Consider the following 27,858-nt stretch of genomic DNA (forward strand, 5'->3'; position numbering starts at 1 on the left):
CAGCCAGGTTCTGACAGCCATAAGAACATTTGGTAAAGTCTCCCTGAACAGGGGTCACGCCAGGTTCTGAGAGCTCTTAGCACTATTGGTGAAGTCTACCTGACTGGGGCTCAGCCAGGTTCTGACAGCCGTAAGATTGGTTGAAATCTCCGTGACCAAAGGTCATGCACAGGTAAGCACACCTGGTGAAGTCTCCCAAATTTGGGATCACGGCCAAGCTCTGAGAGATGTCATTACTGTTGGTGATGTCTTCCTGACCTGAGGTCACACAGGTTCTGAGAGTTGTAGGCAAATGTGTTGAAGTCTTTCTGACCTGGTGTCACATGCTGTTTCTGCCAGCTGGCAGCACTATTTGTTAAGCCTCCTTGACCTGGGGTCTTGCACCGGTTCTGAGAGCCACAAGTAAATTAGATAAAGTCTCGATGACCAGGGCTCACATTCAGGTTCTGAGAGAAATAAGCACATTTGATGAAGTCTCCGTGACCTGAGGACCTGGTGATGCAACTTTCACTTTTCCCATTCGAAATTAGCCGTGGGCGTATCAATCCAAATATTCTGAAATAGTTTGTATAATTTATAACAGTACAATAAAAAATCCAGAATTCTCTTCAGGTTGCCTCAAATTTATAGGCAGAGACAGCATTGGTCAGCAGGTGGAAGCAGCGAGCTTTGAGGAGTGAAACGATGCTGAGGAAGACGTTGGTGCTGAGCCTGTAACCTGAAGAACTAGTCACCCTAGGAATACACACTCCGATACAGTAGGTGGCGGTATGCACCTGACACGTTGGTTGCGACCCGCCATTAAGTAGAAGAAGAAGAAGAAGACGACGTTGGTGCTGCCCTCCACCAGCAGTGCATGATGGTCCGAGTACCGGTACTCTCTACCTCTGTGTAGCTGCTTGTTTCCTCCCGGTTCCTCTAATGTTTCTGTAATGGTGAAGAGGAGAACGACCGACTGCTGTGCTTCACACGACAGGTACGGAATTACCTAAAACGGCAGTTGCCGAGCCGCCCCGGGATTTGTTTCATGTCACCAGTTGGGTAGCTCGGTCTAGCTAACCTGCTAGCATTAGCCGGTCTACGTGTAACCGATGCTGACAGCAGCGTTAGCATTGGCTTAACACAGGCGACGATTAATACTCTGTCGTATCAGCGTCGGACATTGAAAATGCAAACCGTTCCATGTCCCTTGAGTCGATATTTAGTGTCGACTTTATTGACATCCCTCACGTTGTAATTCCTGACAAGTGTAGATAGGTAGGTGTAGGTAGGCAATGGCTCTAGCTGGGCTAAGCTACAGCTAGCTAGCTAGCTAGCTGCTGTCACCGCTGCCTGTCCTGAAGGGAGTGAGAGCAACGATCTGACAACTCTTCTCAACAAAACTAAGTCGACCGAAAAATTACATTTGCGTGTGAGGTATGGTAGTGATAACTCTCAGGAAGTATCCTCTGCATATATGGGCAAGAAGAAGCTGCAAGTTGACATATGGTGCCTCTTGTAACAACAACAGTAGCCCTTGAGTAAAATTGGGGCTTGTTTACTGAATTTTAGGCAGTCAGATCATTAAGAATATATTAAAGGCACGTGAACGTCTTATCGGCGTTTATACAGTTAATTTCATTGGCTGATACACAGTATACAAGCTTCTATTCAAGGTAAATAAATCATGAATAATAATAAATCAAAGTAGACCCGTATTAGCAACCAAAACCTGTCCTTGAAGATGGTTATACTAGTATAACATAAACTTTATTTCCATTTCCAATCTTCCCACCATATTCTTCAGATTTGTTACTGCTTTCCTTCTTTAAGTCGTCAGGCACCAGTGAGTGAAACAGGACAGTATGCTTGAATTCCTCATCTGAAGTACAGTCTTTGAATCTAGGTATTTATTAGAAGAGATGTGAATGTGAAGACATACTTGATATTCTAGGAACGTAAATTTTGGTTGGTTTGGCAGCAACATAGCAACACTAAGACTGCTGTTTTCCATTAAATTAAAATAGTTCTTTCCTTAAATATTATGTTTAGTAATTACTTAAACCTTTGACTAAAATTTACTTACCACTATGATGTACTTAAGAGTCTTTTACAGCAGCATATACTTCCAAAGTATAGGTAGACTTAATTATTTCTGTTTAAATCACAGATGTATCAGAGGTTGTTGAAACAGATCGGTCAGGCTGATTTTGACAAGTGTGAGGTGTCATACGTTTTCTATAATCCTCTCATCTGTGTGATGGATTAATAGCAGAGCGTCTGCAACCTCCACTGTTCGAGCGGTTAGATGAGAGCTGTCAGCACAACACATTAATGCCTCACATCCTTTAATGCTTCACAGCTACTCCGTCATCCTTTTTGACAAACCGCTTTGTATCTGATCGGGTGTTTTGGTAGAATTGTATGTAAGCCATTTATTGAAGACGACAACAACATTAGGAGACTTTTTTTTTTTTTTTTTTTACTTTTTTTTTAATTGACCCAAGAAATCAACCGTGGAGTGCACACGAGTTTCAGTCTGTATCAGTATCCATATAGTTACAGCATCATAAAATATGTATTATACAATATGTACCTATATGTGATCGATTGCCTTTTAGGTTAAAACAGCGTCGCTTGTGAACACATTTATGCTCTATAATCAAAAACCAACAAGCATGTGCATGCTCTTGAAGGAAACATAATTTAGTACAACGACCCTTTTGATACACAAACTGATATACAAGTTGGAATATCTACTACTTCCACCGATGAATGAAGCAGTCCACTGGCACTGAGCAGGTTTCTTTACACATGCATTTAATCCACAAACACAAACAGGTGTCAGTTCCTTTTAAGAAAATGTTTTTTTCTGCAGGGATAAAAGTTTGGAACAAACAGTGAATTTATCACAAAGAGAGGGAACATTTTGATGATACATTTATAAGATAAAACTAATATATTCATTGATAAGTTTTACTACACAGAGCCCACATTCAGTATGTTTGTCAATGCCTTTAAATCCCAAATGCTGACCTGACCCAGATATGATTATCTTACAACGTGTGTTTGTTTTAAGGCACCTTATGTCTTGTTCCTCTGTGTTCATGTTTTGATAGAGACGCATTGAGTGTTTTATTGAGCAGTATAGTCCTTCATGTCCATGAATACACTCGCTGTAGTTTGATTTGACGCCAGACCACACATCACACCCTCCTTCGAGAGACTGAAGATTCATTCATGTGACATCTCCTCTTTGCTTAGAAAACCAGACTGTTGTAAAAATGACTGAACTTTATTAAAAGCAAAAGTCTTTTTTTTAAAGATTTCTCCTGAGGAAGAAGAACTGAGCCACAGACAGACGAGGGAGGTCAGCAGGAGTAAAACAGCTGTGTTTGTCTTTCCAGCTAGCCTCTTGGGAGGCAAGTCCCAATGCCATGGCCTCCAGTCACGGCTCCTCCCCCATGCCTCGCTCCACCAGCGGGAGCCGAGATGGGATCCACCACAAGGAGCAGGGTCTTTCCTCCCCTCGTATCCGGTCCATCCGCTCCTTGCCTGATGTCTGTCCCAAGGAGCCCACTGGTAGGGAAAACTGTAGTCTTCTCTCAGGTAGGAACTGTAGAAATCACTTAGTTATCAGAGTCTTTGGTGACATCTTATCGTCTTATTTGTGCAGCCAGTTATCCAAAAATCAAATCATTTTTTCCTTGTTTTTGTTTGGACTTTCACAGTAAGCTCAGGAGTTTTTGTCTTTCACTTTGGGTTTTCTTGACCGCAGATATTTCTACTTCAGTTGTCATTTTTCATGCGTACCATACCCGTATAAGAGAGAGTTTATACTCCGCTTTTGATTATCATGCATCTAACATAAGATTTACTAAACAGATGTCCTCCTTTTATCCTACCTTTTGTAGGTTTATAGTTATAATAGGTTCCATCACATTGGTTTATGAAACACTTGCCAAGCAGAGCAAATGGAGCGCTTAGCACGGAGGCCTGGAAGAGACAGGAAGAGGAGAGTGTGTTCAGGAGTGAGATAGCCAGAGGTTTTGTTGACTGTCACTAATGTTGGTGTGGTGGAGACTTGGAATGAGAATATTGATCTGGAAGTGAGCATGAGCTCCTTTTTAAACTCACAAAGAAAAGTTATGAATCATTCATTAGATGAACAGAATTTTTAAATACTTTATTTTCCCATGTGTTTCTGCAGTTGAGGGGCGGAGCTTGTTAAACGGTCCATCCGTGGTGTCAGAGCATGACCGATGGACGGTGTACAGCTCGAAGGTCAACCTCCCTGCTGCTCTGAATGACCCGCGGCTCGCCAAACGGGAGTCGGACTTTTTTACCAAAACATGGGGGCTGGACTTCACAGAGACAGAGGTGATGCCCTCCTACCTCCCCAACATCACCCGGGAACATTTTGGGCCCTACCTGCAGGAGATGACTCAGGTAACACTCTTGAATTATTCAGGGTATTTCTGTTTGGTGAAGAAGTGATTGTCTAAACATCTCTGCAGATCAGCTTCTTGATTTTAATGATGCTGATTAGATCTTTTATTCATCAAAAGAAATGCGTATGCTCATCTTTCACCAAGTTTTCCTTTTTAGATTGGAGATTAAATTTGATAAAACTTTACTGAGCCCTTTTGGCAGGTAGGAGTTCCAGCAGCTGTACAGCATCATAAATGTAGAGTTAAAAAGAAAAACAGAACGTACCAAAATAAGCAAGAAAAGTACAAGTTAAAAATACACTTTGAGCTCAGAACACCCAGTGGGTGTGTGGGAACCGTGACGAGGGAGTTTGAGTTCCATCTTTTTCCCACTGAGTCAGTTGATGAGTTTAATTTCTCTTCTCGACCCATAGACTACGGGCAGGATAACTGCCCTGTTACAGAATTTCAAGAACATGTTGGCATTAGGATTTTTTTAAAATAAACTTTATAATGTTTGTTAATCACACAGATAACAGGGATCCTTATTCCTGGTCCTCGAAGGCCGGCGTTCTGCAGGTTTCCTCTGCTGCAGCACACCTTATTCAGACAAGCTCTGCACAAGTCTGCTAATTATCCATTCATGAGTCAGGTGTGCTCTATAAACTCCTGGATATTTGCTCAAAATGCTATACCATGTTTTGATTCACATGAAGACTTTGAAGCATTTACATTTTGTAACGTCCGGCTCGACCCACACACCAGGTGGAGGTCTGGTCTGGTGTTGGTGTGCCGTCATCAGAGGGGGGTGGCTTGCGTGCCACAGCTGTGTCAGCGTCTCGTGACCATGCGGGCTTCTCACCAGGCTAATTAGTAAAACAGGAGCATATTTCATTTCTCTTTCAGTTCTTAGGTTTTACATTTCAGGCTTCTGTAGGAAATGATCTGGTTTTTACACATCTTCAAATCAAATCAATACAACCCGAGTTGAACACCAGTAAATGACGTTAGACTCAGTCTTTATTTATTTAGCAGAAACAAGCCGACATGCAGCTATAGTTGGCCTATGTACACACATACAGCCATGGATATAAAACTGGCCACTTTGAAGGACTTTGCTCTTAGCCTACACCTCCAGCAGCTGACTGTAAACCGTGGTTGAACAACGGCATGGCAGGGCGATGAGGCAGCCAGGTGCAGGATCAAGGTTTTATTATGAACACTTACATGGACAAAACAGGAAACACAACATGATCTGCCAACTGAAGGACTTTAAATACACTGAGGAAGTAATAGGGAACAGGTGAAGTGAATGAGCAAATCAAGCCAGGTGTACGAATGAACAGGAGCAGAAAGCACAACAGAAAACACAAGGGAGAGAACTACTAAAATAAAGCAGGAAACCAGACAGAAAACTACAGAACAGTAAAGCAAAAACTACTTAACCAGAAATGTGTAGGAAATTCAGGGAAACGTGGAAAACCTGCAGGATTGTGGCTCTCGAGGACCGACGTAGGCCACCGCCGGCTAAGGCCATGACATCATCCCTTTGCTGTGGAGCCAGAGGAGGAGGTTTGCACCATGAAACTGGTGCAGATTTGGAAGATAACGACTTTATCTGCGTAACTCAAAGTAACCAAAGCTTGTTCAGTGTTGTTTTAAAAAAGGCTTGAACAATGTAGACTTAACGCTTTTACTGCAGCTGTCCTGGTAATAAAGTTTGACTTTCTAAAATAAAATGTTACTGGTTAAATTGCTCTGATGTTTTTATGCATATGTACCAATGATCGTTTTTATTTGTAGAAAATGTCACTACTGTTATTCTTAAGGTTTGTTGTTCTTCTTTCGTGTTTTTATTGTGACAGTTTGGTGAAAACTAACTTCCTGTTTGCTCTCCAGTGGAGCTCAGTAATCTGCTTGGTTTAGCATCTTTGCTGCCTTTATGTGTGTTTTATTACATGCATTTGGTTTCGTACAGCTGAAAGAGAAAATAAAGCTTTAACGTTTGCTTTATAAAAATCTGGTGCATGCAGTTTCACTTCCGTAATGAGACGTTGATTTGCCACCTTGTTTTTCTTCCATTATCTGTCATCTTTGCAGTATTTTTATTTCCTCCCTCAGGTTTCACAATGATGAGTAAAAACAAAGAAAAACTGTCAGATATTTCTCTCTTTCCTTATTCTTTATTACTGCAGCCTGTTTAAGTGATGATATTACTCTCATTTTGTGCCCAGAGCTGAACTTTCGACCCACTCGAAACAAAGCTTACAGTGCTGTGTAAGGACCGTGGCGGCCTGTAGGGCTGTTCTTGCAGATGCAGTTCAGTTTAAAACTCTAAAAATCTTTTTATCTTTTCATGGTTTTATTTTTAGAGGGAGCGAATCCATGAGCGCTGCAAGGCGATCTGTCCCAACAAAGACGATGTAGATGCCATCTCCAGTATCAACAGCAATCATGGTATGAATTATTAACTGGCTCCCTCCCTGCCTGCATCCTCTTTAATCTGTAACAGGACTGTTGTACGGATGTATTCTATAGTAATGGATTCACGGTCTTCTGTGGTATACTTGGAGCTGTTTGAAGAGCTCATGGTTTGTTGGTTTCCCTCTTTTAATGGGGCCTTTCACAACAGGTGCATATGAATATTTACTCTGATCATATGAGACTTAGTTTGCACACAGATTGACTTAACTTATCTATTTATGTGACTCCTGAAAGGAACTGGTGGCATCAGAGCTTAATTTAGGGCTTCAGATGATGAACACATGCCCACACTGCTGCTACTACTTATGTGAAACAGTGCATGATCATATTTTAGTTTGGATTTTTAGGGTTAGGTTTACATGCCTATGATTAATTTGGTATTATTATATTAAGTGTGAAATGATAAAATGAAAAGAGATGGCGTTTTATGGTCATGGAGATGAGGGTCAAGTCTGGGCAAACTTGCAAATGCAACTTCACTGGTTGGCAGAGGGATACAACCACACAGTGATGTTTTAGCTTTTCATTGGGTGATATTCATATGGTGGGTTAATGAAGGTAAAACTAATACTAAAACTAAGACACGGGTTTAACCACGGGCAGTGATTCAGATTTGAATCTTTTTTTCTAATCTCTGCCTCTGTTTTTTTCCACAACCTTTTTGTTGCTTTGCATAAAGCATTTTTTAAAGATGCTATTACTCCTGTCGCAATAACAAATTTTGCTGTGCGATAAACTTTCTCAGAAATTATTGTGATAAGCGATTATATTGCACAAAGCGCTAATGTTGTCATATTAGATCATTTTTAAATAATATAACGGCAATCCCATAATAAAATCAAAGATCAACAAACTTTAATTTCTAACGAACATTTTACACTGGAACTAGTAGAAATGTTAAATAAAACAAAAGCAATAAATAGAACGGGCTCTCAGTCTCATTAACAATGAATGAAAACCACACAACCAAAAAGTATGATAGAAAATAAAGTCTCTGTTCTGTAAACAAAACTGCCCTTCAAAAAATATATTAAAACAATATATATATTAAACATTGGGCTCAGACAGGGAAACCTGCCAGTTAGTACCATGGTGTTAAAAAACTAGAAAAAAATGCATCATTGCTGTTTATGAAGCTGAAATATCTCCCACATCACTGCGTGTCAGACTGTCTATGAGCAGTGAGTGAACTGCTGCTGCGACGATGCCGTGCTGCTGCGACTTTTCCTCATACGCCGGGACACCGGCCCCGAAGTAACGCGGCCCTCTGGGAATCCTCCTGAACTTCTCGATTAGCCGGCATTGCTCTTTCATTTCAGTGTGAGAAATCGGAGGTTTAGCGTGAGAAGCCGCTCAAATGTGCGAGTCTCATGGCCGAAGCGTGAGAGTTGGCAGCCCTGTAAAACAAAAGCGGCGTACCAGCTCGTACAGGTTAGTGCTTCACCACGGTGTCCTGCTGCAACATGCTGCTGTCACGTATGACAGAGATCACTCCGCAAGAAACCAGAGCGTTCAGTCCACATGCTCCGTATGAAACCTGCTGTCATACACAGTCTGTGGTACAGTACCATTAAAAAAACTAATGAAAATTATCACAGCTGGCAAACTCATCACACTCATTTTTCTTAATGTGTAATTAATGGACTTGTTGCTTATGGCGTCAGGCCTAGAAGCTATATAATCTAACTCATTACAAATCAAATGATGGGTGATTTTAATGCAGAACTTTTGCTTTTTCTCTGCAGACAAATCCAGAGCTGAGCTGGAACAGGTCCCCAAGGTAACAAGCCCGCTTTATTGCTTCTTTCTAGTGGACATGGTAAAAAGAAGTGTTGATGTTTGTTTTTTTGTTTTTTTTAACTGTCAGATTTAATTTATTTGCAGTCATGCTCGAGATGCATGTTCAGGTCCAAACTGATATCAACAAAGTGGCATAACTTTTATACCACCTCATGTATACACAGTGATTGTAGTATTTTTCCTGCAGTTTACCACAGAACTTGGTGTTTTTTTCCTGTAATAACTGGTCTCTGTGAGGATGGATTTGCTTACACACATTTCCCTCCAGCTTAATCAGTTTTTAAATGTGCGAACTGCTTTGTGAAGTGTATGTCAATACACTCAAACATCTTTAAAATCTGATGCACAGTGTGTATCCATGTTGATCAAATCCTGACAATGCTGTGAAAGAGAGAAAAAGACAGACTTGACCAAACTCTGTTTAAACTTTCTAAACTTGTGTTTTTGCTTCTGCCACTTAAACACTTTTAGCTCAATTTCACTGCAACAAAAAGTCCTGCATTTTAAGGAAACAGCACAATCCTGGTGAAACAGAAAAACACAAACAGTATAAAACACTTAAATCACTAAAAACCAGAAGCCACGTTTCTTTGATTATATGTTGATCATGTTTTTTCATGTGTACAACGTTTTTTTTTTAAGTGGGGAAGTGTTAAAGTGTTTAAACAGAAAGCAGTGGGTCTTCTTTTTTTGATTGTTGAAGATCTTTCATCTCATTTAAGCTTTCAGAGCAGTTAAAGTCACATGTGTGCAGTCACCTTTACCTGTGTGCAAAGCCTCAGTAGATATAGCTCTCCAAACACTAACTAGACAACACACTGTGTTTCCCAAGCATGCAGCGCTGTGAGGCTTAGCTACTTAAACACACATGCTGAATGAGGCAAAGGTGTAAATTTGCATCTAAGCCAGAAATGATTTTTTTATTCAAATCACATTCAATTTTAACCATTGATCACATCTTTTCTGTCAAGCCAGCTTCACTCTGAGAGTAACAGCAGGTGGTTTCCACAACCACCTGCTGTAACACTGCCTTCTGTTTTGTAGATTTTTATGAGGCCTGATTTTGCTCTGGAGGATCCAGCGACCTTCAATGTGGTCCTGCCCTGGTCACACTTTCATAGTGCTGGAGGGAAGAGCAGCAGAGACGTGGCCTCCTCCAAGCTGCTGCAGGAACAGGTGAAATGTCGGCAAAGTGCATATTTGGGTGTAAAGCTGTCAAACCTGGTGAGATCCTGCATGTTTCACTGGATCTTGATTAAAACGCAGTCTCCGAACATCACAATGAGTCCAACGTCCAATAATGTCTCTCATCTTTAATGGACTTTTGTTCAGTAAAACACAAGTATTAATAGTTAGACGGCCGCTGTGATGAAAGAAAACAAACAAAACTGTTAACTTTGTTTAAGCCCAGTCTCTTTCATTTCTATTGTTCAGCTTATAGAAATTGTTTGCATGCTCTTGGGTTGCAGTGGGTTTGAATTATTTGATAATGTAGATTAGAAATGATGATTTAAAACATTAAAAATGCAGCTCTGGGAAGTTGTTAAAAGGGGGAGAAATAAGAAAGAAATAAAGTTTGTCCCATTCTTGTGTTTTTCAACCAGCAGAGAAAACAGCCTTTCTTTGTGTCCTGATTTTAATCCCATTCTGCATCTGCTCCTCCCTCCAGCTGAGTCACTACCTGGATGTTGTGGAGGTCAGCATCGCCCGGCAGATCTCACTGCGTTCTGAGGCTTTCTTCCATGCCATGTCCTCACAGCACGAGCTGCAGGACAGGCTGCAGGAGACGCAGCGAGCGGTGGCCGTCTTGCGGGGCCGCACTGCGGCCATGGATCGGGTCATGTGCCAGGGGCCTCTCCAGGCCCTCCGCACTGCTCTGACTCGCAACAATTGCGTGAAACTGCACAACAAGCTGAAGCTGATGGCAGCGGTGCATCAGACGCAGCCCACTGTGCAGCTGCTGCTCTCCACCTCAGAATTTGTTGGAGCTTTGGAGCTTATTGCCACCACCAAGGAGGTCCTACAGCAGGAGCTGCAGGGAATCCACAGCTTCAGGTAAGAAGCAGCTCTGTTGGTATTTCAATGAGGAAGTTTATTGTTGTGGTTGTATACTTGTGATTATACGGTCTACGGTCAGGGTGCAGTCTGCGCTAGCTACAGCTGCTGTAGCCACTCTAACACACACTAAGACGCTGATGTGTGTTGTGTGTGTGCATCCCTCAGACATCTGGGCTCTCAGTTGTGTGAGCTGGAGAAGCTGATCGATAAGATGATGGTGGAGGACTTCAGTATGTATGCTCGCAGTGACCTGAGCCGCATTTTGAAGGACGAACCGCAGGTCCTGGAGAAGGTCTGAACAAACCCCTCATTCATTTATCCAGACTGTGCTGAGGCTCACAATAACTGTATTTTCCAAAACCTTTAATGATGCTGTGTGCTTCCTGTCCAGGTCATGTTTAAATTTAAACACCAAAGTGTTTTTAATGTGGTTACACTGGCTAAAACAAGCTGATGAAGCCTCTTTATGTGGCCTGTAATGACGTGTTTAGCCATGTTGCTCTGAGGGGTGTATTCAGAATCAGCTGGGAAGCTACCACTACTATTTCACAACACACTGGCCTTCAATGGTATGAGTCAGAAATGGCTTAACAGTCCAGTTTGTGGCATCTCTTTCTGTTAGAATTAAAAATGAAATGATCCTCTTTAACCCCCCATTAGTTCCAAGCTGTTACAGCATGTTGAACGACAGCATTGTAGCAGCACAGAAGGAAAAGTTTTTCCTTCTTCCTGCTTCCGAGGTGATTTGTGAAGACAGGATATCTGAATCCAGGTGATCAAACGGAGAGAAAATGACTCATCGTGAGAGAAAGCATCCTTTATTTGCCAGTGCAACAGAAATGCAAATAGAAATGTATAAAAAGGAGATGCAGGCGTAAGTATGCCCAGCAAAGTAAATGTAAAGGAAGATTACACACTTTCGTAAATTAGAAGAGCAAAGTTGTGATGAAATTGTGAAGTTATATAAAACATTTTGTACAATTATGTACAGGGAAAGTAAAAAGAAATTTAAAAAAAAATTCTTTTTTTTTCCAAACATTTTAAAGCTCACTTGACTTTTGGTTTCTTTTTTTTTTTTGGGCTAAATATTTTTTCTGTTTTTTTTCTTCAACTTTGAACTTTTCATTTAAGCCAGAAACGGTTTATTTGAAGTTTGATGAGAAAAGAAATTTGGTTTTAACTTGTAGGTAAATTATGTGTTTAACTCATGCTCATCACAGGTTCACAAACCAAACGCTGCCTCACAAAAGGTGGGCAGCAATCACACACACACACACACACACCTCGCTGACAACTTGCATGTATTTCATTAAATCAATGAATCCTGTCTGCTGCTGAAATCGGGCTCCGACGTCAGGATGGGAATCAGTCTAACTGTCCTGGAACCAGTCCAAGTTTGGGCACACGTTTAGATTTAATGGGTCGGTGTGTCCAAACTTTTGACTGGTTCTGTGTGTGTTCAGGCCGTTGCATTAATGTGCTTTGGGTAGCTGCTGGGTGGGCTTCACTGCTTCTGAATAATCTATGTGGTATTGCCTAGATTACTGAGCTTCAGATCTGATGATCTGATGGATTTCTAGGTGAGTTACAGTAAAACGACACTGAAATGATTAGTCGTTCAAACAGTTTGGACAGTTGAATGATGGAGTTTCGGGTTCATTGTTTGACTGTGACTAGATTTGGTCCTCACTAATGATCATTTTGATTATTAATAACCTGCTGCTTGGGTGACGTACTCCTTCAATCTCAGCGAATGGAACAGGGACAAAAATGAATTTGTAATTGATGTGAAATTCACACGCTCGTGCAGATGCTTACAATCCTTCTGTTGGTGGAGTTGAAGACTGTGTTTGAGGACTCGTGTTTCCTTTTGGCTTTTAATTTTTGTACATTTGTGTGTTTAAGGAGCGTCTGGAGTCACTGGTGTTTGGTCTTCTGCGGCAGAGGAAGCTGGACTTTCTAGATATTTACAGTGATGAGATGATCATAGCTGCTAAGACCATTGTCACACAGGTACGACTCCGAACATCGCTGGAAACAACATAGTAAATTTGTTCCAAACCAGTACATTAACTCCACATTAGAGATGCACCGATTGCAAAATTCTTGGCCGATACCGATTTCCGGTTTTTGAGGGGGTCTGACCTGCCAAAACCGGTTTTACCGATACCGATTTTCTATCTAAGAAATCATTATAATCATACAATAGACACCATATTTACTTGGCTTGAGAATAAAACATCAAAAATAAGATATAGTGAGTTTCAACAACAATCAACGACATCTTTGTTTTGCTTTGGTTCAGTTTTGAGCTGTCCGCGTTGAGCTGCTGCGCATGCGTGTCAGCGTGACCGGCCAAAAACCGGAAATGACGACAGTGACCGGCCGGTCACCGATTGGGCCGATTGGATAGAAAACCGGCCTTTTTGATCGGCGGCCGATTGACCGGTGCATCTCTACTCCACATAAATGATCCAACACTTAGTTATTCTGAAGGGAAACCTGTCTGTCTTTGCAGTGTGTGGCAGAGAGTGTTGTGCAGATTGAAGAAATTGACACAGAAGTTGTCATTAAGTAAGTAGAGTTGTTAGTATAGATTTGGGTAGCTGCAGTTGGTGTTCTTTTTATAGCTTTTTTTTCTTAAATGGCATTTTTGTCAGTGTATAATGTAGCACACAGTTCTTATTTTTAAGCGTAGTGTAAGCCGGAATGTTCTGTAGCTACCCATTTATTTAAAAAAATGTAGGAGTTTGCTCTAAAAATCTCCCTTAAGGGAAAAATTAAATGAATGAAATAAACATAAGGATGCATCAAAGCCATAAGATATGATCTGTAACTTCACTTTCAAACACGTCTTTCCGTGTTTATTAAGGCTAGCTGACCAGATGCGACTGATGACGTTCCCTCAGTGGTTTGAGCTGCTGAAAAATGTGTTTGAGAGTTTCATTCTCTTCCTGCAGAGAATCAAGGTGAGTAAAACCTGAACTTTAGTCTGGACTTTTATTCTCCAGACTTTAAACATGTATTCACTAAACCATTGTGACATCCTCAAATTTACTCCCGTTGGTGACCTTTGTGGTCAAAAATGGCCATGAACCAAAACTACTATAAAATCATTATTCATTTATTTTTGATTCTTTATTTTTAAAAATCAACTTCAGATCTGCTCAAAACTACCAAGCATTCAATCATTTTATTATTTTAACCAGTTTATGGTTAAACCAATGCCAGTTTAATTATTTGAATTTTTATTGTCATAATAATTCAAATAATTAGTATAAAAGTGATTAGAGTCTTGGTAATGTCAAAGATCTGATAATATTTGACATATTCAAGCCTTTACTCGCCACCAAAGACCCATCCTCTTACGTTTTATTTAATGCAAGAAATTCTAAAAATAATTGAATGTTTGGTAGTTTTGAGCATGTCTGAAGATGTTGAAGTGATTCGTGAAAAAAAGAGAAAACAACACCAATGGATTGCATTAAATCGTGACTTCAATTCAGTCCCTCATTCTGAGTTGCACGGGGCAATGGATATGATTTGGTGGTGAGGTATTAAATATAATCCAGTTTTCATGACTGAATCATTTAACTGCTCGGTAGCCTACTGTTTATTATTTATCTGCACTCTCCCTCAGACTGATGTGTCGTTTATCAGCTTTTATTCACGTGCCTGGCTTAGCCAGGCGAGACAAATTATAATACTAAAGTCATCAGAGAAGAGACAGATAAACAAAAGATGGATTAAGGAGGCAATAAAAATAAGAAAGCAGGTCAAGAACACCATCAACAGGGATGAGGAAGCGTTTATGCTCCAACAGAGACCATCAGACAGCGATCCATCAGGTCGGCCTCGCCCAACTTTTTTCCAGGGAGGCCTGCAGAGAGAGAAAAGAGAAATACAAATGTACGATGCCATTGCTGTCATAAGTTTGTCATGGGACATCTCTCAGCAGTCTAAGCCTATGGCAGCATAGCTAAGGGATGGCTAGACCCAGCCTAACTGTAAGATTCATCAAAAAGGAAGGATCTACCTAAAGGATGCAAAATGCACCAGCATGTAGAAATGTTCCAAACCTCCCAAAGAGGGCAAAGGGTTAAGCAGTTGTTAAGGTCTACACTTGTTTTTTACATCTGTTCTCCCTCTGTTTGTCTTCAAGGCCACTTTAACCGTGATCAGAAATGTGGTTCTCGAGGTTCTGGACTCAAATCAGAGGAACCGGCTCCTGACGGAGGCCGGCTCAGAGACATCAAGCCAGGAGGCCTCCCAGGGCTCGTCACTCTTGCATGGGGAGGCTGAGCTAGCTTACCTCACCCATGAAGGTCTGTTCATCAGTGATGCACTGACTGATGCCCAGCAGCAGCAGAAGGCATCGCTGGTGTCTCAGGATCAAAGCTCAGCAACAAGCTCCAAGACCCAGCAGGGTCCAGGGGAACCTGCAACCAGCGACCTGGCCTTGGGGATCACAGAGATTCCTGCCTGCAGAGAGCAGAGCTTTGTGTATGTCACTAGAGTTTCCTTTGTTTTCTTTGGTTTCCTTTTTTCTGTTTTTAAAGAAAAGAGGGAAAACAAACTTTGTATCTGTTAACAAATCAGGCCCACTTTGTTCCTGGTGTTGCAGCAGGAGGTTTTTCTTTTTTGAACCAGTTAAATTATAGCGAGTCAAGCTCAGTAAGCGATGAGAAAAAAAAAGTAGGAGGGATCAGATATTCTGGCTTTCCATGTTTTTGCTTGTGCAAAAAAATGTGTACCAACCCATCCTGTACTGATCCGGATCTGTTGGTGGAAACGGAGCTTTAGATCCCATCAGCTGTTGTATCATTTCTTCACTTAATCGAGGATGTAAACAGTAAAAAAAGTATAATTTTTTCACATCAGCCTGAATGAAGACTTTTCTGCTCAGGTCTGGTGAGAACATGATGCCCACTGAGCTGGAACTGAACTGTGTGAGCAGCAACATCCAGGAGCTGCTGTACACGGCTTCTGATGTCAGCCATGACCGATGTGTCAAAGTCCTCACTGCCAGAGCCAAGGTATGATGCACATTTTATTTTTTAAGATCTCTTTTGAAAGAAATAACTGGCGGTTGTATCTGCCTCCAACAGGACGGCTCTCTGGAGCGTCTGAGCTCGGCAGAGTTTGTGTGTCTCTCTCAGGCGGTGGAGGGTTTTGTCCGGGACACCGAGGAGCTCTGCGGCAGGCGAAGCGTCTCCTTGAGGGGGGCCCTGCAGAGTCAGGCCAACCGCTTCGTCCACCGCTTCCACGACGAGCGAAAGACCAAACTCGGGTAACCTCCTGCCCTGAAACAGACAGAAAACTTTTATCTGAATTTTAAAATTGTACTTCACAGAATGCAAAGTTGACTTGTGATGCTGAGGCAGCGGCTTTCTTTGGACCTGCTGCTACACCTTTAAAAATGTAGCTATAAATGTCACTAAGCCCAATTTAACCGTAACATCAACACCTTTTCTTTTAATCACATTGATTGTTAATTGTGAAAGCGTGGGAGGAGTCAGATGACTGTGTGTTCTTTATGTTGTTGCTTGGTGTTGCTGCAGCCTCCTCCTGGATAACGAGCGCTGGAAACAGGCGGAGGTTCCAGCGGAGTTTCAGGATCTGGTTAACTCCATCGCTGATGGCAGAATAACACTACCAGAGCGCAAAACCTCAGGTAGCCCCAAACATTTGATAGATTGATTTGATTTTGCTACCTTTCAGTCTTGCACATTACCCAGACTAGAGCCTGCTGTGTACAGGGCATTGGTTGCTCTGGTGTGCCTACCTTCTTTACATTTGAATGGATATAAATTTTTTGTTGATGCACCCCAGATATGTCAGCGTCGCCCTCAGCACCTCGATTTTAGATGCACTAAGTAACCTTCCAACCATAAAACTCTGCACTCCTGACTCTCTATTACGTGCGTTTCTGGAGCCGTCGCTGCCCAGCGGCGTCCTGAGGATGAACCGAGTTCGGCTTCATGCATCGCGTCACATGCTAGCAAGTGGATATGAAGTGCTGTAGTGCATCTTTAACACATTTTAGGATTGTTTTTTGATCATTACCCAGAGATATTGATGGTTTAAATTATTGTGAATAATATAGAAGTATAGAAGAATGTTTATTTGAATCGTGAATGTTAAAAAAAAACTAAAAAAAACTGATAATAAACATTTCAAACTGAAATTGATCATGACATTGTGCTGCTTATGGGAAAAGTTTTCCCTCATCCAGATCTACACTTAATCTTTTTCATGCTAATTATCTCCTTGGACTTGAATTGGACCTGAAAACGTTTCTCTTTTTTCAGCCAGTCAGCATTTTCTCAGCCTGATGTTATGCATTTGGTTTTCTTTTAGAGCTGTGTGTTGCATTTCTTAATATTTTTGGACAGTGTTGGTGTTTTCGTTGGCCTCTTAGCCACTGCTGAACTCCTGAAGGAGACTGAACAAAATCCATTCAACTCATCCAGCTTTTCTTGTTAATTTGGCTCAGGCACCATTAAAAACCCTTAAATAAATGAAGATAACAAATCACACCCCCATGAGTAAATTCCACTTTTTGACTTCAGATTTCATGAATCACGTCTTTATTCTCTTCTGCGCTTGGATTTCAAACTAAGAGCTAACCTATCTCTGACTTTCTATATTCCTCCCTGAGCTCGGGGGGGTGACAGACATCCGAGTGGTTAAAAAGTCCTATACTTGAGAAATGTTAGATGCACCAGTTCAACCAGGAAACAAAGGTAGTCGCTTTCAACAGATTTTTGTTTACCTGTTGTCCTTATGTTTGCTTCCTTTCTACCCCAACAAATCCCACTCATGCCCAGTGCTAAAGATACATGAAGTTTACATCATTTAAAAGACAATGTTTTGTGTTCATAACTGTTGCTTTATGGTTAAAGTTTTATACACTTTATTCACTGTTTTCTGTGTTTGAGTTGTTCACCAGCTGCACAGAAACATATCTGTATGAGCTGCTTCTGTGATTGGTCCATGTTGGTATTTAATATTTACACAGCACCTTGTTTTGTTCAAATATGTCGCCCCTGTAGAACAGGAATGTGAAATGAAGTGGGATGAAATCAAATCCGGGCTGCTCGCGATGCTGACCGGGGTTCTGCCTGCACTTATATCCTGTTCAGACCAAATCTACAAACCACCTCACAGACAGACTGAATTTAGACTTTTAAGCTCAGTTTTGCAGTAAAAATATTTAGACACATGAAGACGCACACATTCAGTGTTTTCACAGGTTCACACACTGAGACATGAGTAACAGACTGGCCACAAGGCAGCGAGAGCAGGACCTCCCACTTCTGACTAAACTCTGTAAGCTAACAGAAGAATCCCTCATGCGGAGCAGCTCTGGATGATCTGGATCTGGAATAGTTCTTATTTTGTGTCAAGAAAAATGTGAAGCCATTGCATGAGATTTTTTTCTTTGGTATGCAGTTTAACCAGTAAATCAGAATCAGAAAGCCTTTATTGTCATTGTAAACCAGAGCATACAACGAGATTAGGGGGTGCTACTCTTTATGGTGTTTGCATCATAATAGAAAGAATATGTTAAAAATAAAGGCAAAAGGAGGAAAAACAAATAAAAATAAAATACTTAAAGTAAAAAAAAAGTATGGTAAGTACTAAAAAGCAGATATATACACATATTTACAATTTGAATGTATTGCACTTAGAGTACTTATATTGCACAACGCGGTTTGAGTTTCACAGTGGTGTGATACTTGTTGCAGTCTATTTCACACGTGTGTGATGTTTCGTCTTGTTGAGTGTGTTCTCCTTATTGTGTGGTTTGTTCATGGGAGTTCAGGGCACTGATGGCTCTGGGGAAAAAGCTGTCCCTGAGTCTGTTTGTACGGGCTTTGTGAGCTCTGTAGCGCCTACCAGAGGGCAGCAGGTTGAACAAGTGGTTGTTAGGGTGGAATGGGTCCTTGACGATTTTTGAGGCTCTGCTGTGGTACCGAGAGCTGGCTATTTGGTCCAGAGGGGGGAGGGGGCACTCGGTGATCTTCTGGGCCATGTTAATCACTCTCTGCAGTGCTCTCCTGTCTGCTGCTGTGCACCCAGCGTACCACGCTGTGATGCAGTACGCCAGGATGCTCTCTACGGTGGCTTGGTAGGACAACAGCAGCTTCTCATCCAGGTTGTTTCTCCTGAGTACTCTCAGGAAGTGGAGTCGCTGCTGGGCCTTCTTCACCACTGCTGTAGTGTTTACAGTCCAGGAGAGATTATCTGAGATGTGGACGCCCAGAAGCTTGAATGAGTGGACTCTTTCCACACACTCTCCATTAATGAGGAGGGGGGTCAGGTCTGCTCTGTTCTTGCGGAAGTCCATGATGAGTTCTTTTGTTTTTGTGATGTTCAGTGTAAGGTTGTTTACTAAACACCACGCTTCCAGTTTCACCACCTCATCTCTGTAGGCTGACTCATCTCCTCCTGAGATGAGCCCGACCACGGTGGTATCATCAGCAAATTTGATGATGGAGTTGGAGAGATGAGCTGGTGTGCAGTTGTGTGTGTACAGTGAGTACAAGAGAGGGCTCAGTACACAACCTTGTGGGGATCCAGTGCTGAGGGTTATGGTGGGGGAGAGATGGGGGCCAAGTTTGACAGATTGTGGGCGGTCTGTGAGGAAGTCTCTGATCCATCTGCAGATGTGTGAGGAGAGCCCGAGATGGGAGAGTTTTCCAGCCAGAATGTCCAGGATAATTGTGTTAAAGGCTGAGCTATAATCTGTGAAGAGCATCCTCACATAGTTCCCCCTGTGCTCTAGGTGGCTCATGCTGTGTGGAGAACTGTGGCGATGGCGTCCTCTGTTGAGTAAAAATAACATTTGTTTTTTTTTTTTGTTTTTCAATAGAAGCTATGTTTTTTTTAATGCATCCAAAATTTTCACTGCGACCAAGAGAAATTGAATGCAGTCCACTTTATTTACATTAAAGAGAACACATGGATGCCAATGTGTTGTACATATAGAAACACAGACATCCACCACACAGCCCAAGATTCTGCACATCAAAAGGCATTAAAAGACTTAGAACAACAAAAGTACACTAAAAAGTATAAGACTCCAATACTACTAAAGGACTAAAATACTTTAAAATACAATTAAAAGAAATCATAAGGCTAAAATACATTAAAAAGAGCCAATTTTCTTGCTGCTCTAAAAGCCAAATGAAAACCTGAATTTATGTAAGGAGCCCTATAAAATGACATATTCGTCCAGTTTTTACAAATGTATAATTAGAAGCATCTTTTAACCACATTTATAATGATTAATAAATAAAATGCATCATTGATGTGACAGAGGTGGCGTTTCTAACTCATGACGTTTCTTCCTGCAGGTCCAGATGACAGAAAACCCTCAGAGTTTCTTCTGGTCAACGGGCAGAAATACGCTGTTGTTGGGTAGGTTTCCTCCCCTGATGAAAGCCCAACACTTCGTACTGATGTATGGTCACATGAAATCTACTCTGCTTCTTCAGGACGGTTCTGCTGCTGATCCGGATCTTTCTGGAATACTGTCAGTGTGTGAACGACATCCCATCAATCGCCACCGACATGCTGACGCGTCTGTCGGACCTCCTGAAGGTAAAAAGAACCCGGCAGAGTTCAGACAACCTTCCTCACACTCGCTGCTTCTGTCAGCTCAGTGATTGATTCGTGTTTCTGTGCTGCAGCACTTCAACTCCCGCAGCTGCCAGTTGGTTCTGGGAGCCGGAGCGCTGCAGGTTGTCGGGCTCAAGACCATCACCACCAAAAACCTGGGTACACAGCAGCTGCACACAACTCTGAGTGCTTGGGTTTAACTGAGGATGGAGATGAAACACATGAATTGACAGATCATCTGTGTGTGTGTGTAGCTTTAGCTTCCCGCTGCCTGCAGCTGGTGGTTCACTACATTCCCATCATCAGAGCTCATTTTGAGACCAAACTGCAGCCCAGACAGTTCAGCGTCCTCAGACACTTTGACCACATCACTAAGGTAACACGCATTAACACACATCCAACAAAAAAATGAATCAATACTTAAGATTAGTTACAGAAAAAAATGTCCAAAAATCTGTGTCATATATTTAGTTTATAATGTAGAAGGAAAATTCATAAAGCCGTTTTTCTGTTCTGCAGGACTACAACGATCACATAGCCGAGATCTCTGCTAAGCTGGTGGCCATCATGGACAGTTTGTTTGAGAAGCTTTTATCAAAGGTACGGTCAAAACTCTGTTAACAACATCTTCCATCTCACAGGAATCATCACCACATAGTCAATAGAGCTTCATGTTCTTATTAAAAATACTTAGTGTTTTGTCTAAAGTTGGCCTTTGACCTTGTTTGTATCACTTTATGGAAAAAACTTTGCTTAAAACCCTGTTGTAAACTTGTCTTCTGCCCCCTGGTGGATACATTTTGCACTGCAATAATTTGGACATAACATGTAACAGGTTTTTTTTTCTTCTTTTTTAACATTAAGCTCAAGGACCAAACAAGGACTTAAGATGAGAAAAAATCATTTTTTACCATTATTTCTTTAGTCAGGCTTTAAAGGTTTTTAATTTATTGATTGAGATAGATTTTGAACATTTGAAGATCAGGTAAAAAAAAATTATAACAAAATGTCATCATTGAAAAGGAATGTGAAGAAGCGTAAACTTATATAATCCCAGCCCTTCTTCATACCTCAATAAGTTATAGTCAATATATATATATAACATAGTCACACTCGTAATCCCTAATAACCGCTAGACATTGCTTTATATTTTAATGAAACAGTATTAGTAATAAAAATAACAACATAAATAACAATACTCAGCATATGCATCAGTATCTCCTTAAATAACAATACATGTTATTACTGGAGTTACAGTAATAATAATCATACTTGTTCTTTAACATTATAATATCTACAGTAATGATAACAGTTTAATAATAATAATAATAATAATAATAATAATAATTAAAGCCGCAAGCGGCATCCATCGGGTCCGAGCGTCCTGGACCCCGCCACCCGATGTTGCCATGACAACAGGTGGTGTAATGTGTTAAGGACCCAACCTGTATGAATCCTGTCAAGTTTGGTGCAGTTCCCATTTATTCCTGTGGAGATATGAGCAAACAGTGTTTCATGGCGAGAAGGCGTTTTTCCGTCGGTTGCCACGGCAACACGCTTTCTCCTATTAGAAAGATTTGAATAGCGTTTGGTCCCCAACTTGTCAGGAAGGTTCCCAACAAGTTTGGAGTCGGTCGCATGAATCCCCTCAGAGTAGTTCGTTCAAATACGATGTGTGTAACGTGCAAAAAATGGCCAAAAAATGGCTGTACACGCCAAGATGGCGGGCACCCTGTTGCCATGGCAACAGGTGTTTGATTGACTTTTTTGCTTGACTCGGGGTGGTACACGTGTGTGCTGAGTTTCGTGTTCCTACGTCGAAGTAGACTTTTGGGACCCCATTCATTGGGGTATTTTTTTGACTTCTAGGTGGCGCTGTTGAGCCACTTTTGTATTGAAGTGTATGCGGACCTTAGAATATCCGAGTTACGCGGGGCTTGATGTGTGTGCCAAGTTTCACAACTTTTCATGGGTGTTTAGGGGGTCAAATTTGGGGTCGAAATGCTTAGAAGGAGGAGGAGAATAATAAACATTTGGAAAACAATAGGATCCTTCCATACTTCGTATGGCTCGGACCCTAATAATTAAAGCTGGAAGGCCCTTGCACCTCTGGCGCCGCTCCGGCCTATTGCACCACCGCCTCACCCGACAACCTCCCTCCCACAACGCTCCTGCTCTCGCCTGCAGCCGTATGCTCTTTCTTCCAGAACATTAAGTGGTGCTTTTCCTCATGAGAGGATTAACCGGCACCTCAGTCTGACCAGTGATGACATCTGAACCATGCATGACCTTGTTTCTGACAAGTGGTGTCATATTCTTAAAAACCGGAGCATGATTTTATCAAGAGGAAACTTTCACGTGGCCACTAGGTGGCGCTATATTCGTTTTTCATGTAGAACCATGTTCAGGTTGGAACTCTGAGAACAGGAAAACATCACCTCTACTGGTCATCTGACGGCAGGGTTAGAGCCACTTCCTGTTTCATGGCGAATGATTTAACCATCACAGGAAGCCATTTTAATCATGATGCTGCTAGAAGTCAGACATATTTTCAACCATGAGTTCATGAAGGATGATGTTAATGAGTTTGAATTGGTTTTACAGGTATTAAAGGGTTAAAATGGTGGGACTTCCTGTTTCCAGGGGGCGGGGCTATGGCGTTGACAACATCAGGACATGAAGAGGCTTTTTTGTCTGTCTTGGCATGTTATATAAATATGCCACATTTCATCAATGTCAGTCAAAGCCGTGGGTGGAGCTGATAGATTAAATATTTATAGGGGGCGCTATAGAGCTACATGACCAGCATATGTCTATTTGAATCAGTTCCAGGCCTGACCTCTGTCCTCTCTGCCGAGTTTGGTGGAGATCAACAGTACAACGGGTCAGTTACAAGTACTTCCTGTTTGATGGCGTCGATCCACTATTCGCCATGGTTACGCTTGGTGAAGGAACTTGAGATTTTTATTGTGGTATCATGAAAGGGTTTGACCTGTTATGAAGTACTTTCAGGTGTGTAGGTTTCATTCCTGAGGAGAAGGACCCCGGCGTCTGAAAAAAAGCACTTCCTGTTGAAAGTGGGCGGGGCTTGGGGCTAGACCGGAATTGGTCATATGGATCTGTTCAGGGCCAGACCCTGATTAATCCCTGTGAATTTGATGGTGATTGGATTTAAGGATTTATACTGATTTATGATGTCATGGCGTCTTATCGAAGTTCGCCATGGCGCCACGGTATCGCTCTGCAGCGTAGAGCCACAGTTTTCACTGGATATCATCACCAACTTGTTTTCTGCTGTCTGACCCAGTTTGGACCTGGTTGTGTCCAAAACGTCAGAGAAATGGGTCTTTGAGTAAAGACCATGACTTCCTGTCGCCAGGGGGCGTGGCCAATTCATAACCCAAATATTGACATGTACATGTGTTCAGGATGGGACTGGCATCATACATGGCCTCTTTCGTTTTTAATGGCGAGACGTCCCCTCCATGCCCTTTCTCCTATTAGAAAACTTTTAAAGACACATGCCTTCTGAACATCCTGAGCTATTTTGGTAGCGGTACGATAAAATCTCTAGGAGGAGATAGATTTCAGTCATGTCAGTAAAACGCCAAAATGGCCGACTTCCTGTTGGTTTTTGGCCGTTGCTCCAAGAGGATTTTTTGTTTGCCCGATCATTTAGAGTATGTGGGGCGAATTTCATAAAGATTGATGACGTGCAGTGTCGTAAATAGGTGGCGCGCTCTTTCAATTTTCCCCGAACAGTCCCGAGCTCCCAAAAATACGTAAATTTACAACTTCCTTTGGGGGGGTACGCAAAATTTGGTGAGTTTTCAAGCATGTTCAGGTTCCCTAAAATGCGATTTACTTTTGAGAAGAAGAAGAAGGAAAAAACGGAGCAGTTACAACAGGCCTTCGCACGCCTTCGGTGCTCCGGTCTGATAATAATTATATGCACAGTGTTTATATTATTTAAAAATCTCTATTACTTATAATACTTAATTACAATAGGGGAGCTATGCAGTAATAATAGTAGCACTTATTCTGTGAGCAGCACATGCAACGGCTGGATACCTCGATCAGCAGGACGTCCATGTCTCATGCAGGAGGTCCGAGTTCGAATCCCACAGAGGTTCCAGTTGGGTCCTTAGGTCAGACCCTTAATGCTACTGCCTAACTACATTCAGATGTTAGCTGCTTTGGAGCAAAGCGTGTGCTAACTGTAGAATGATGCTATAATACTTGCTTTAACCCTTTCCTCCTCCACCTGATGCTCCCAGTGTTTTGGTGTGTTGCGTTGTGCTTAGTCTGTCTCTGCATCTGACGTTTCTTCTTCAGTATGAAGTGAAGGCTCCGATGCCGTCCACCTGTTTCAGAAACGTTTGCAAGCAGATGGCCAAGATGCACGAAGCTATTTATGACCTTTTACCTGAAGAACAGACCCAGGTGAGACTCTGCACATCTCTGCTGGTATTTAACCTCGTATGTTCTTTATTAACAGTCCATAGTTTGACATTAACAGACTGTGTTATCCTGCACAGATGTTGTTTCTGAGGATCAACGCCAGTTTTAAAATGCACCTGAAGAGGCAGCTGGCTCGACTAGGCGTCGTAAATGATGGAGGACCCCAGCACGGGTAATTACAACACATAAACTAATCAGGTATCATGTAAGCAAGGAAAAGATTTAGTAGTTTGGAGGGTTATTTCTAGATTCGACACAGATCCAAGCAGCAGATCCCACATCAGTTTTTTAACGTGTTTTTAAAAGTGGAAACTGGTTGTTTCCAGGCTGGTTGTGGTGGATGTGGCCTTCTACACGGAGAACATCCAGGTGCTGAAGAGCCTCGAGAGGCTCGATCTGAACATGGCTGAGATCTGGGAGCAGAAAAGGTGATGGACGACAAAAATCTGGACATCCAGAATGACTGACAAGCTGGCCCCAGTGATGGGGGCCGACCTCGGGGGGCTGACAGCGGGCTGGCTGAGAGCGGGGGAGGACCGCAGGGACCAAAAACCACCACAAAACTGGGAGAAGAGCAGCAGCAGCGTGCTGGACTTCAGCAGTTTCAAAGACTTAATCTAGAAACACAAAAATCCTCCTTTGACCTGCTGCCACCTCATCTCGCTGTGTGCAATCCAACAGAAATACTAGTAAATTATTGAAGAGTTTTAGCCGGAGCAGGTTGTTGATAATGATGACTAAACAGTGGAGTAATTTATTTTTCTCTCTTCTTCTGTTTGTGGTGGACTTTTCTGCCAGCAGGCTGTGGTGTTGATGGCATTTTCGTACCTTTTTCTATCTTCTCTGGACTTTCCAGAAACATCCGGACTGTGAACGCATCACTTAGCTTCATCCTCTTTCTACCAAAGTAAAACTGTTTGTAATTTAGGAATTCTGCTGTCCAACCAATCATGTATGGCGTCTTCAGCTGGCTGATATTCAGGCTCAGCTGTGACGGTAACAAGTGAGGGAGGAAGGGATTTTTTTTTTCTTTTAAGCTAATTTTGTTGAACGTGGGGAGTTTGAGGCATGCAGAGCAGCTCGTTCGCTGCTCTCCTCTTTCTGCTGTAGCTGCAAGAGCTTTTCTTCACTTAGATTTGGAAACGGAGCAGAAAAGTCTGCAGGTTTAGGTTTTTAAATCTGGAGATTGGTTAAATGTTCCATATGTGAGCAAACGTCAGCATCGAGTCAAACTTCCACATTTTTCATAATGCAAGTAGCAGATCAGTTGATTAACTTTGAAATCACCACAATGTTCAGTGCGGTACGTGTTGTAGAGGAGCCCTCTCTACCCTGGAGAAGACACATGTTTCTCAGACAAGTAAGAAACTGTCAGACGTGGAAGCTAATAGAGCTTCACGGCTCTGGTTACAAACACTAGCATGCTCTCTACCGGTTATTAGGCATGTTAACATGCATCGTCTCTCTGCTACGCATGCTGGTTATCAAACCGTTCTAATACTACAGACATCAGGCCAGTCTTGGGGAACCAGGTGCTTACAGCTCTCAGTTATTCTCCCTTCCAGCTTCAGATTTCTACTCTGAGTTCCTTTAGATGAGAGAAAACATCTGTCCAGATGCAGCCACCACAGGTTGGGAGGTTATTGAATGAAGCATCTGGCTCCCTCAGCCTCAGCATCGCTCTGTGTACCACCGGTTTAACAGGAAACTTGTTTCTGTCCTCTTCCCTCATTCTGAGATGAAGCTTTGAGGCATTTGATAAGTTAATGCAGTCAGTCGTTGGACTCCCACACGGACCTGTGAAGCTGGAGAAAGACGGCAGTTACCTGGACGTGATGCGACAGCGGCCGTCCGTCTCCCGTTCGAGAACAGAAAGCATTAACTCTTTCATCACTGTCCTCTTCAGAAGTGCCTACTTTTGATCTGTTGTCAGAGATGACGCATCCGAGCTCTCCACTACAGTGTGCCTACCATACCACTGTGTGTGTGTGTGTGTGTGTGTGTGTGTGTGTGTGTGTGAATGAATGAGTTGGGCAGCATGTGCGAGAGTCTGAGAGATGTTGAATCCTTCAAACCTGCTGTGAATAAAACAGGATAACAGAGCACCTTGTCAGTCTCTATTTGTTGCTGCGTTTGGCTTCCAGACTGACTGAAGAGGTTCATACTGATGTATTTAAGGGTAAAAGATGAGTCAAATTCAGTGAAGCTGAACAGAAAAACATCCAGCTCATTTTTCCTGTGCTGCGCTGGAGGTTTTAGATGTTTGTCTCAAACCTTCAGCTTCTTGTCAAGCTCTACACAGACCTGTTTGTGACCCGTTCATTTGAGTCAGGCGTGTTGAAGTGGACAAACATCTAAAACCTAGAAAGACTGGCCCTCGAGGACCAGAACTGGACATCCTTGATTTCACCAAACTAACCTCCTTATGTCATTACTCAGAATATTTTCTGCTGTGTAAACCATTAAAACCTGTAATCCTGCCTTTACTGAAGCAGGAAATAATCAAGTTTCCAGTTCAGCTCTGATTTGTTTCATTCAGTGGAAAATAATTGCAGATTTCCTGAGAAGCCCCTCGCCCAGCGTTAAATTCCTAAATGGAGAACAGTGTGTAAGAGCCCACAAGTCATTAAAAACCTCACACTCTAAGAGCAAAGCATCATTCCAGATTTACACAACTTAAAATTCACTATCAGCTTCACTCTCAGTGTAATAACGTCAGTGATTAGAACAGTTTCATTAAACCGAGATAGTTGCTGCAACTGGTGGGCTTTAATCATTGTATAGACTCTATAAAAAGTCAATATTTAAGTTATCACTTAGCTTTTTAAATTAATTATCAGAAGAAAAGAACCATTATTTGCCACAAGGTTCAGTGTGGGGGAAATATTACCATCTGCACAGCTTGCAGAGCGGGGGCCTCTGCTGGTATGCCAGCCCTGGTCTTAAGAGCCGGAAGAGAGTTTACCAGTTGTGGATTAATAAAGTATGAATTGTTATTGTCCAGATTCAAGATGTTTAT

The 27,858-nt window shown here is 42.0% G+C and overlaps 1 protein-coding gene across 4 annotated transcripts; it reads left to right on the forward strand.

The window, feature by feature from the left end:
* The first annotated feature begins 834 nt into the window (after nucleotides 1-834).
* Nucleotides 835-26,942, forward strand: vps54 (VPS54 subunit of GARP complex). Of its 4 annotated transcripts, none has more exons than XM_041983198.1 (24): nucleotides 835-976; nucleotides 3,387-3,588; nucleotides 4,190-4,428; nucleotides 6,782-6,866; nucleotides 8,639-8,673; nucleotides 9,738-9,869; nucleotides 10,363-10,748; nucleotides 10,917-11,043; nucleotides 11,972-12,001; nucleotides 12,657-12,764; nucleotides 13,270-13,325; nucleotides 13,624-13,720; nucleotides 14,914-15,254; nucleotides 15,658-15,787; nucleotides 15,860-16,041; nucleotides 16,313-16,425; nucleotides 20,114-20,177; nucleotides 20,255-20,360; nucleotides 20,450-20,537; nucleotides 20,633-20,754; nucleotides 20,898-20,978; nucleotides 24,714-24,821; nucleotides 24,917-25,011; nucleotides 25,166-26,942. In XM_041983198.1, exons 2-24 carry the CDS (start codon nucleotides 3,417-3,419, stop codon nucleotides 25,269-25,271), a joined length of 3,003 nt encoding a protein of 1,000 aa, XP_041839132.1. In that variant the 5' UTR covers nucleotides 835-976; nucleotides 3,387-3,416; the 3' UTR covers nucleotides 25,272-26,942. The 4 variants fall into 4 exon arrangements, with proteins under 4 accessions (XP_041839132.1, XP_041839133.1, XP_041839134.1 ...); XM_041983199.1 differs by having other exon boundaries at nucleotides 3,387-3,561; XM_041983200.1 differs by lacking the exon at nucleotides 11,972-12,001.
* The last annotated feature ends 916 nt before the right edge of the window (nucleotides 26,943-27,858 follow it).

The sequence above is a fragment of the Melanotaenia boesemani genome, chromosome 4 (genome assembly GCF_017639745.1).
Source record: "Melanotaenia boesemani isolate fMelBoe1 chromosome 4, fMelBoe1.pri, whole genome shotgun sequence".
NCBI lineage: Eukaryota > Metazoa > Chordata > Actinopteri > Atheriniformes > Melanotaeniidae > Melanotaenia > Melanotaenia boesemani.